Source organism: Fusarium phalaenopsidis (assembly GCF_050370095.1).
Source record: "Fusarium phalaenopsidis strain FUZ10S chromosome Unknown contig_32306, whole genome shotgun sequence".
Taxonomy (NCBI): Eukaryota; Fungi; Ascomycota; class Sordariomycetes; order Hypocreales; family Nectriaceae; genus Fusarium; species Fusarium phalaenopsidis.
In genome coordinates, this window is record NW_028145403.1 from 1546843 (window position 1) to 1558253 (window position 11411).

General features: G+C 51.0%; 4 protein-coding genes across 4 annotated transcripts; 1 reads left to right on the top strand and 3 right to left on the bottom strand.

Moving 5' to 3' along the window:
• Window positions 1-835: 835 nt before the first annotated feature.
• LRP88_11347 (Intradiol ring-cleavage dioxygenase) lies at window positions 836-1887 on the bottom strand (the record flags this gene model as incomplete). Its single annotated transcript, XM_083247776.1, has 2 exons — window positions 836-1508; window positions 1559-1887. The coding sequence occupies 2 exons, from the start codon at window positions 1885-1887 to the stop codon at window positions 836-838; spliced, it is 1002 nt and encodes a 333-aa protein (XP_083096924.1).
• A 2000-nt stretch (window positions 1888-3887) lies between these two features.
• Window positions 3888-4804, bottom strand: LRP88_11348 (uncharacterized protein; the record flags this gene model as incomplete). Its single annotated transcript, XM_083247777.1, has 2 exons — window positions 3888-4572; window positions 4683-4804. 2 exons carry the CDS (start codon window positions 4802-4804, stop codon window positions 3888-3890), a joined length of 807 nt encoding a protein of 268 aa, XP_083096925.1.
• A 2279-nt stretch (window positions 4805-7083) lies between these two features.
• Window positions 7084-8598, bottom strand: LRP88_11349 (amino acid/polyamine transporter I; the record flags this gene model as incomplete). The annotated part of the gene is made up of 1 exon (XM_083247778.1): window positions 7084-8598. One exon carries the CDS (start codon window positions 8596-8598, stop codon window positions 7084-7086), a length of 1515 nt encoding a protein of 504 aa, XP_083096926.1.
• Window positions 8599-10431: 1833 nt separating this feature from the next.
• On the top strand, window positions 10432-10989 carry LRP88_11350 (uncharacterized protein; the record flags this gene model as incomplete). The annotated part of the gene is made up of 1 exon (XM_083247779.1): window positions 10432-10989. One exon carries the CDS (start codon window positions 10432-10434, stop codon window positions 10987-10989), a length of 558 nt encoding a protein of 185 aa, XP_083096927.1.
• Between the last annotated feature and the right edge of the window lie 422 nt (window positions 10990-11411).

The following is an 11411-nucleotide window of genomic DNA, read 5'->3' on the forward strand; positions in this document are numbered from 1 at the left end:
AATCTTTGGGTCTAGTCTATGGGCCATAGCTTCCTTGTCCTCTTTGTCCTGATTTGTTCGCATGGACTCTACAAATGGACCTTTTGTCGTGGTATAATGGCCAAGTTTAGGGAGACCTGAGCGGAGTTCTGACCAATATGAATTCTACCAAGAACAGTCCCAGACTATGGTCTAACAGTGGTTAGTCGGGGTCGCATCTGAATAGAACACATAAGCAAGGCATGAAGACCGGCTTCTCTCTGATTGTGGTCGTCGGGTGAGAGTTATAATACCACTCAGGTCACATTGTGGCTTTCGGGAGTATGTGTTATACGTTTTGGCTGGGTTGACTGGCTGACTTTTCGCTCAAACTATTCGGGCACACATGTCAAAATCAAAACGGTGTGTCCAAAATGTCGAAACTGCCCCGATCTCAAAGCATCATTTCTTTGACGGCTGAGCCCGATAGGGGTGGAAAACATTGATATTCACAAGCTCGATCCTAACACCCAATTCGCGGGCACTATGCGAGCTCTGCATTGATACAGGACTCCCAATCGTTCCCCCATGTTCGAAACTAATATCCAAACTAGAAGTATGGGAAACTACACATATATGTCACTGGGAATAGTTCCCCCTGGCGCATTAGACGACATCGCTAGCCGGGCCTAACTCGCCAGATAAGGTACTGCAGAGTTTGATCATAAACCGCTAAATTCATTGCTACACTGTTCGTAAAGGTCTCCTTGCTTCAACGCTGGTATGTGCCCTCGTTCGCAACGCTATATACATGCATGCAGCTATATCGTAATCCAACACCTCTTCCAGTCATCCCATCGGTCGTGATTTTCATTTTTTAAAACTTGTCTTGATCCGCATTCTGCATCAACATAGTGGAGTCGGGCTTGTACTTCTTGGAGATCAGGCGGATGTTGTACTCAACGTCGAGGACAGCACCGTTGGGCTCGTTCTCGACGGGCTTGAAGTTGAGGAGCAGATCATCCTTGACAGCGCAGGCAGTGTCGGTCTCGAGATAAGGGTCGTCGCTGGGGTACAGCTGAGCGGTGACACCGATGTAGTCGTCGTGTGTGACCATCATGTGGATGTGAGCAGGGCGGTAAGGGTGACGTCCCATAATCTTGAGCAGCTCGGCGGAGGGACCAGAGGTGTCGATGGCGTACTCGGTGGGCTTGAGGCAGTAGAACCAGAACTTGCCATCCTGATCGGTGCGGAACTTGCCACGGAGGTTGTGGCGAGTCTGGTTCTCGGGGTCGTGGGCGTCGTACTTGCCGTTGGTGCTGGCTTGCCACATGTCGAAGACGGCGTTGGGAATGCCCTTGCCAGTGTCGACATCACGGATGACACCATGGAAGAAGGTGAGCTGACCATCCTTGGGCATGTCCTGGACTACACTGGCACCGAGGTCACGGAAGGGAGTCTCAGGGGACCAGAACGGGCCAAGGATAGCGGATGATGTGGGAGCGCGACCATCCGCAGTCTCGACCTTGTGGTTGATCTCATCAACGAGGCTGAGACTGTTAGTGGCTGTGGTCATATAGCGGAGAGAGTGTTTACTCACGATTCAATGCCCAGGATATCGCACACTCGCCACGTCTCGTTGCGGTTCTTCCTGTAAGCCTGACCGAGAGAGTTGATGTAGTTGACACCGAGGATCCACTCCTCCTGCTTGAGCTCGACCTCTCTGCAAAAGTCGTGCATGTGCTTGATCAGGGAGGTGAGAATCTCACGGTGTCTGGGCAAGGTCTCGGGGCTCATGAGGTCGATGACATGTTGTGTGAAGTTGGGGTCGAACTTGGAGGAGGAGGCAGAGGCACCGTTGGCGCCGTTGGTGTGGCCGTTTGTGCCATTGGTGGCAGTGCCGTTTGTACCGTTGGGAGCGGGAGTCATTGTGAAGTGTAGTCTAGTATCTTCTTTGATCTGTGACCGTTGGATGAGTTGCAAGAGTCCAAAGTCGAGAGGGCCATGCCGTTGTATATATCGTCATCTGGAAGCTCCCGGGAACTGGGGGAAGCCGTGGAGTACGTGCTCCCGCCATCCATGTCAGCTGACCCCACTTGGAAGAGCTTAGCCAATGGATAGGGAACGATAAGAGAGCGAGTTATGGAGAAGTTAGGATCAGGCTTAGCGTAAAGGTGTTGATCAATATTCTAATTGGCTTAGGGATGGGAATACTTTGCCGTGATGGTAGCCGGCTTCAGCGGGGCCGTAACCATTGGCGGCAGTTGGAGTCGGCTAGGTAACGGCGGCCCAGTAGCCTCCCCAGAAATGGCAAACGGCGAGACGTGATTGGCACGAGAAGCTGGGGTCGCTGAACCGAACCGAACTGCCAGGCGGGGGAAATACTCTTACCCGATGCTCAGTACCGACGGGTCTTTGTTTCTCCAAGTTAAGCAGGAGCTCGTAGTGGTGGGCATTGCCGTGGTTTTTTGCCGCACTCTGAGTCGTACGATTCGCTGCTCTCCAGACGCCACTCGGGATACACCTCATCCAGGTTATTCAGTGAGAGCAGAGCTTTGCCACGTACTTGCTTAGCTTAGAAACAATGATCCGGATGTACGGCTCAAGGAGAATGGCAGTTGAGTCGGGTGCGAAAATCTTACCCATTTGGTCGAAAATGAAACGCTACTTTGGTGCTGCAACGGCCTCGGTAGTTATCACGGCTTGACCGTTGAACCCCAGCTTCTATCGAACCAGGTTGGACAAGTTAGGCAACTTACTATGTAGTTGACAGGTTGTGCAAGCCAATCAAAGGCAAGCTATTGACAGACATACCCCGGATTGTCAAGCAGACCGACCCGCGTGCAGTGACCACCACCCCGGTCAGGGTTTGGGAGGCAGGCTACAAGCCCTGCAATGCAATGCCTATGCAGACAACGGGGTCCAACGCCTGTTCGATACAGATGCTCGTTGTTGGAGCCGCCAATGCGTGTACAACCATGGCATCTGGTGACAGCGGATGCAGAGCAGAACATTGTCAGGTGTATGATTGCCAGCTCATTGGGAGTAACATCGTCATGCATATTCCCACATAACTGCGAGACAGAGACGAGATTTCCAACAATTTTACACTCGCAGTTCTTCATTGGAAAAAAGCGTTGGACAAGGAGACTTCGTGTTGTCGAGTTCTGACTTTGAGTCAAGGTTACGTGCTCCCTTGTCTCACCACTCACCCTGTACCTCCAAGCTGCACCATCAGGACGCCAGTTTCAAATCCACCAACACATGTGCGGCTGCACCTAGCAGTTGACTCATAACTGCATTAAATAATTGTTAGTGCCGACTGGGGCTTAATTCGCATTGTTCACGTTCAGGATAAGAAGCCGAGGCTGCCGAATGTACCTCGGTATGCGCGGTTTCTCTGCTCTCTCATCACGCATCTGGATGCAATGGACCAACGGCGGTTTTATGATTGGAAAGATGAAGAGCCTGGAGACTAGAACTTCTTAATTTCATAATCATCAAGATCGAATACGTATCCGAAGAGAGCCTGGCTGGAATTCGACAGCCCTTGTCTTCCGCAGGGTATGGGGCAGCACGTGGCAACTGTCCACTTTCATTATCACGATATCCACTGCTCGCTGGTTCAGGCAATGACATCCTCGATACGCTGTGGAGACCCCGAGATGGTCGCTACTGAGATCGAAGTGTGGACTCATGTCTTGATAAGAGCTGCCACGGCATACACATGATATCTCTGTTCCGCAAATTCACTAGGAAGCCTTGGAGAGTTCGCTGCAGTTCTTGTGGTAATCAGTTGCTCATTCTATTCTCTATTGGTCTTGTGCTTTTTCAATGTCATCTATTTTAGTCTATCTCCGCGTTGAGGCTGTCATGGAGTATTCGTGTTGAAACTCTTTTTAGTCAAGGACTCAAACGATCCAAACAGGTCACATCACCCGAGTCATCATGGACTTCCTGAACCCAGTGTTGGCTACGCTGCCAATTCCAAACGATGGCAAGACACGCATCATTCGAAGAGGCGCAGCGAAGCTAGTGTACTGTCTGATGACGCTCAGGCGTTCTCGAATCGGCATCCAGGATCGACGAGCACAAAGGTCCAAGCCCAAAAGATGAATCGGGGTACTGACGATCTGAGACGCCGCCGGCATGAACAGTTGTGCCATCTTCAACCTAGACTCATCCGACTTGAAGATTTCGGCAAACGGTGTGATGGAGGAGAACGGAAACTCGGCGAGCTTGGGAGCGAGCATGTTCGGCAGGTTGAACGAGGCGTATATGGTCACGGCATCCCGGAGAGAGAAGAGGGCATAACTCAGCAGAGGCACAGGAGAACCACTGGCCATTCTAGAAAAGTATGCATCCTTGAAGATGCACAGACTAGAGCTGACGGTCGTGGTGGCGGCAAACTTGGCGGGCGTGGAGCAGACGATGGACGGATCGAGGTCGTGCTGGATAGCATTGAACGAGTCGAAGAGGTTGGCGGTAGCGTAGGTTCCGAAGTAGACGAGGAAGGGAATTAAGAGCGAGGCAAAGGTTGCCTTGGGCTTGGAAGTCCACTTGCGGACCGAGGACATGACAGAAGCACCGGTGGTGGCCTTGTTGAAGACGATCCTGCTCACACCAAGGTTAGACAACCTCGAAATGATGAGACAGAAAGCTTGTAGTAGCAAGACACAGCATCTCCATCGTTTATTGATCGAGAGACGCGTTGAAGCACTCACTTGTCGATTGCAGTCACCCAGGGAGTGACCAGGGCAGATGCGAAAGCCGCAGCTGCGAGGTCAACAGCGAAATATTCCCAGGTGCAGCGCTGCTGCTCCCTGACGCTCAGAACTTCGGCCATTTTGAAGTTGATGATCACGGACGACGACTACAGAGTTGCAGGAGAGAAGCAAGACGTCTTGCACTATGACTCTTAAATATTTCCAGTGATAGCCATGGCTTCTGACTGCGAGTTTCTCTGGAAACTATCAAGCGGGCGGATTCTCCCTCCCCTGTTTCGACCGTGTCAGCCCCCTTGGGCGTGACAGCGGACTAAGACGCCGCCAGATCCCGCCGGCGGCGTGATATCAAGCGCCATGTTCCCCAACAAACCGCGTGGAGGGCTTGCTTCAGAACGACAATCACGAAATTCGTTGCCAATGGAAGCTGACCTTGTGGGGTCGCGTCCTGTCTTGGTTGGCAGAGAGGGCGGCGACGCTAACCTCGAAGTCGTCTTGCGTCGGTTTAGGGAGGGCCAGATTGACTCACCTAGGTGACCCTAGTCTCACCGGGCAGGGATAAGGTCGCCATTACGTGGCTGGGTCGGCTAAGCTCGGGTTTTGTTGGGGACATGTTATCAGATGAAAGTTGCTCTGAAAGGCCCGGGGAACACAACAGCTCTGCCGATGCTCACCGTACAGACGCAAGACCTTCAAGATTTGATTCGGTGTGTTTACCTGGACGGCCGCAAGCCTCTCCGCGCTACCCCACGTTCTCGGCATAGCAATCTCGACTCACCGAGCTAACCCCGGATTCAGCTTCAGGGGTACGGGGCACACTCGGGTTCTGAGTGTGAGAAGCTATGCCTTTACTTGGTCAAAAGTTTCTTTGGATTCATAAGTAATAAATCTTGTCCTGTTTGCTGATCGGCGTTATTCAACAGAGAGGGCTGGTGTGTGTGTGTCAAAGAAGGCTGAACTCCAGTATGTCTTTCGCCTATCTCACCGAATGCATCAACAGTTTGACATGCCAATCAGGCCGTTTTCCCAACTTGAAGAATTGCATCGGTGAGCTTGCATGGTCCGGCTTTGCGCGGTACATGTGCTGTGGTGCCCAGAATTATGAACGACTAGCGAGATGATTCTGATCTCCCCAACCGGGGCATCATGCAGCCGATAGTTTCCGGGGTCGGAACTTGAGCCCAATCATCAATGCTGGGGGTTTCTTGTCTAACTAAAATTGGAATAAGGGATGGACATTGGAGGTGCAGCCTTGGCCAGAGTAAGCATAGGTGCAAAGCGTCAGGCACCTGGCCATGAATCTCCCAGTATTCGGCATCGTCTTGATGTATGTTTTGCGAATACGAACACATAAGAGAAGACCTCGTAGATGCCGTAGTGAATGGGAAGCTTGTTGCTGCTTCACTATGGTAAGGTAGCCCCATAGATACCTTGAGACCGGACCTTGATGGCACAACATGACTGGTCATCTTGCCGTGTTGGCCTAAGCCTGGTAGTACGCACCGATATATTTCATCTAGCCCGAGAAAGTAGTAGCTTCAAAGGACTGTTCGCGTGAACATGAGCGGCACAGGCCTCGTCTGGGCTAAGGGAGCGCCTCATATAACTCGTGTGAGTGGTCTGGCTGAATAGGCTGGGCTGAGGATGGAGTTAACGGGGTAAAGGAATCAGTTCACACAGCCATTGACTATCTTTCAACTCGTCCTAGATTGGCCATGAATGACTCCGTGAGAAGGAATGTCCGAACTATCGCCGTTACTTTATGGCAAGGTAGCACTGGCCAATGTAGCTAGCCTCCAACACTAACCAGCCGGTTTCAACAGTGTTTAGGCCAAAGTATCTAGACAATCAGAGAGAAAAAGAACCCGTCGAGTCAGAAGCAGAGAATATGACTAGACGAGGGCCTCTAATGGCCAAACAATAGCTGGAGATTAATGCACCTCTCTGGAACTTCTCAAGTTCATGCTTGATGCAGTCATTAAGAGCGAGGATCCTGGAGGTAAGTGTAGAAACATTTACTACCCACGAGCCAAGGCAAGTACCGCTGAAGGAGGCTGCTTCGAACCTTTGGTCTTAATGTGGGCGTTTGTGACAATAAAAAAGGCTCCCCTGTTCATTGCAGTTCCCAAAAGAGAGGCAACTGCAGCCTGTTTCTGGTGTTTGTTTGGCAGTTTACGAGACCCCAATCCCCTTAAACGCCGATTGGCACAACAGGAGGTGTGGATGAACAAGCGACCCCAAAGTGCTCATTATGGTACACCCTTCCTCGTGGACCGGGGCTGTCAAAGAGGCCCATGAATAATCAATTTCACAGGGTAGTTTCGGTTAGAATGAATAAACTTAATTAAAATAATACAAAAATGAAGATAATCTGCCAGATGTCAACCTTTCTGTTTCAACTTCAAACCATTTCGGATTGCGCCTCCTGAGTGTCTTGCTGGACATGGGTCTCTTGCTGGACGTGGGTCTTTTCCAATTCCTGTCCCTCTTCCTGCTCCTTATTCTGAGGCCTAAAAATTTTGTTGTAGCCGAAGTACGACCAGCGAAGAGGAACCAACAGAACAAGGACGGCTACAATCACAACTAGATAGTTCATGTTACGTCTTGTAACCGGCACAGAGGTGGGGAAAAGCAATGTGACAGAAAAGAAGGCCACAAGCAAAGTAGAAGCGGCATTGATGGCGTACCCATAACTTCTGAAACCCGACCGCTTACTGGTTAGACGCCCACGCCCACGAAAGAATAGCGCTGCTTGTGGAAGGGCGAGCGTGATGTTCAGAAAGAAGACTGAAAGGTTAGCCAAAGAGGCATGAGTGAAATCTGGGATAGAAAATAGGAAGATAGCTGGGATCTGTAGGCCGAACACGAGGGCGGAGGCCCTGAGAGGACTACCCCAGTCGAGGCTCGTGAGATGCGAGGTCTCAAGGCCGCGACATTTGGCAAAGGACCAAATGACGCGGCCTGAAGAAATGAAGAGGTTCAGGAGCATATTGTAGAAGACTACAATATACAGGACCGCCCAGAAGGTTACCAGAGCCTTGGGATTTGGCACGGCCTCGGAAGTCTGCTTATAAACTTCCAGGATAGGCAATTCGGCCTGCGCAACGGAATCAATGTCCGTGATACCAAGGCCCAGAACAATGGCCCATCCTACGGCCGCCATTGCAGACAATGATCCAGCACAACCGATGGCATTGGGGACCATGAACCAAGGATCTCGGATTTCTCTTGCTAGATGAGCTGGAGCATCGAGACCAGAGAAAGCTGCTAGACTGGAAGTAATGGCAATGATCATTGCCCATCCATCAGGCCATCCGCTGGTATTCCGGAAGCCGCCAGATTTCCACCAGCTGGTTTGCCCGACGGCGGCAAGAATCAAGGAAGTGAGGAAGCCACATACCGATAGGCCAAAGGTGAAAACATCTAGAAACTTGATGGAAGTAAGGAAACGCGTACTAGAGATCAAGGCAATTGCACACAGCAAAAGGTGAATCAACATGGCATGCCACACGCTTGGGGCGTAATGGGGGTGCCAAAGACTAACCAGCTGGAGAACCATTTTCGCCATGAACCAACCGCACGATGCAATGGCTGCCGCGAAATAGTAAATCGTGAACCATCCAGTCAAGAACGAAGCGAACCGACATGAGCGTGGGAAGACCTTGTACACGATCCTGAACTGACCACCTGCTGAAGGGTAGGCCGAAGCCAGCTCCATGTAGCCCATGTGAATAATAGTCATGATTGCTACAGCAGCAAACACTGCACAGAAGAGGCCATAGTTGCCACCACAAAGCAGTGGCACTGCCATGGTAGCTCCTACCACCATCCATGAATTTGCAGTGTTCCATGCAAACACTGCCACAGTGTGCCAACCGAAGCGCACGCGCAGTCGCTGGTCAGTTGAGATGGACATGGTGAATGAGATTGTGATGTCGGAAATCGTAGTGAGTTAAGGATTCAGAGTAAGGAGATTGACTCTTGCTTTATGCTAGAAAATTTTACAACATTAAGTAGCATCTACTACCCTTTGTTAATGATGTTCTTGTCTAGGTAGAAGTCAAAAACTGTGCAAGGACAATAGGGGAACAGTGAACAACGTCGAAACACGACAAAGGCGTGGCACAGCGAAACTGAACAAGACCTATAAGAAGAGAACGAAATGAATTTGGTCACTACGAAACAACGGAGCTTGCTTCCATTGCAACCGATGAGATAGTAAACCAGCAGTATAGACCGGAGCCTTGCAGTGGGCCATGCACTAGTGATGATAATGGCGAGGTCCTCCGGCTGCTGACTGGGAATGAAGTCTCCAATACCTAGGCCCGACAAAGTCGTGATATTAAACATCGCCATGATTACGAGAAAGGATGGCAAAGCGTTCAACATCCAAAAGGCACGTATTCGGGTGGAAAATCGGAACCTGGCAGTTTGTCTTGGGATGTGATCTCGCGAACATAGCCATTGATGAGCCCAGTCCGAGGCCAACAAAGAGAATCGACAATATGTATCCAACACGAAGAGTTGAAGCGTTGCTGGCCTTGTTCAGCTTCCAAGTAGAACAGAAAGCCTTGCCGTTTCCACAATGGGTCTCGGGTAGCCTCAAGAGGCAAGGGCAAAATTCAGTCATTTTGCAGTTGACCTTTGAGAGCCTACCTGCTTGCCATGCCTGCAACTTGGTGCAAGCGAAGCCTCGTCTGCTGTCGTCGGTTGAATAATTTAGTTTAATGCGCACTAGAGAGACGCTTGGATTTCCCGATAAAATCAAAATGACCGTATGAGAATCCTCCAGGCTATGTCTAGTTCGCCCGAGTTCCAATACACCCCTCATAGGACTTTCGGGAGCAGAGAGACACTCCGCTTGACCGTAAGAAAAAGATGGCTTGCAGCTGAATGAGAGACAAGGCAGAACATCACAAAATGGTGACACAATAGCACCCGAAGTGCGCCACCGAGGATTGGGCTGAGGCTGACACTGAAGCTCTCATTATTCACCGCTCATCTCATTGGATGCCTGCCTTGATGAGCTCTTCAATTTTCCACGGACCAACAGTCCTAGGATTCAATTACGTAGCTGTATTCCTTCAGCTGAAGGCCTCTTTTCCAAGATGGGCGCCCGACAGGGCTCATTTGAGTTAAGCAAATCTGCACGTTCCGCCATCTTTCGGCAGTAAGCAAGCCACTTTCAAGGCCTCGTGATGCCTTTACAGTAGTACCGGGCAATGCCACACTCCAGTTTGGACAGGCAGCTCTATAGACCGTGGCTTGACAGGCATTGCTATTTCTAGGCAAGCGTCGTTTGCTCGAGTTCTCCGTCCTCCAGCGGATGGCTTCAAGTCAATAGCTCGACGCCGCTTCTTCTCTATTGGTCGCCTTTTGGTGATATCACGCTTCCCCGCCTTTTCCCGTCTTTCGATTGCGATCTTAACCTTGCCATGGCTGATGGCGGAGCCGCCTGTTTCTGGCTGTGCTCGACGCCTTTCTTGCGATGCAAGGGATGTGCTGCGTGAGCGCTATTTTCGGCCCTGGAAGAGATGGGCGTACTCTGTCTTGGCAATAGTAGACGGAAAAGTCGGATATCGAGTCTCGTTGCACATTATGCTCCCTCTAGAGGATCGTCAGGTATAAGAGACGACCTCGGTCCTCGATAGAAAATCATCATTCAGACAACAGCCTCTCAACAACCAACACAGCAATCACTTCAACACACATATCTACCTTTCCTACTCTCCTCTCCATCAAGATCAAGATGCTCTTCAAGACTCTTGTCGCTACTATCTTCGCCGCCGCCTCCGGCCTGGCAGCTCCTCTCACAGCTCGGGACGATCCCTTCTTCGCCCCCTCTGCCATCTGGCAATACAATGTCCGCAACGGTGCCATCTCGTCTGCCACTGAGGGCCTGGTCTCCAAGTCCACCAGCAACAATGGCAACGACATCACCACTCTCCTGACCTTCACCTACCCCTCCGAGGCCGAGGGCAAGCAGTGCCAGTTTGCCTTCTACCTCGACAACGGAGCCACACTCACTGGCAGCAAGAAGCTCGATCTCTTCACCAGCAACAGCCCAGCTCCCGGACCTACCTCCGGCTGGGGCCCAGGAAACCAGCGCAACATCCACCTTGGTCGTCTCAGTGCTGATCTCGGCTCGTTTGCCACGTGGGATGCTACCTACAACGCCTACCTCACCGAGAAGACAGACTGCAAGGCTGCCGGTACAACTGAAGGTTTTGAGCTTGTTGGTGTCTACGACAACGACGTGGTCTCCTGGAACCCCGATGTTGCAGGCCCTCGCATCATCTACACTTAAAAGTTGGAGTTTGGCGGCGCATGACTTTTCCCTTCACGACTGTCATTAATACCTGTTTCCAACTTCCGAGTTGGCTATCATTTAGAGGCACCGATGGCGCATAACGAGAGGCACGAACATTGATGGATGAGGACTTCATGATCACTCCCTACAAGCTCTTGAAACAGAGCTATAGATACTTGCTTTGTAATTAGGTTTCAGCCATTTGTAATGATATTACCCATTTGCGATGATCAATACTGCAGTTGCCCAAAACGAAAGGTGTGAAAAGTCAATTCCAGTAGCATCAAGCGATCCATGGCCCCAAAAGGTTAGCAGTGAGCCGACACGTCGTATTAGCGAGCTCAAGTAGTTACCTCCCACGAGTCTCAGCCTGGGTCAGCTTGAGTCAACTTGCTCCCGCTGAGCGATCCAGGCTTTTC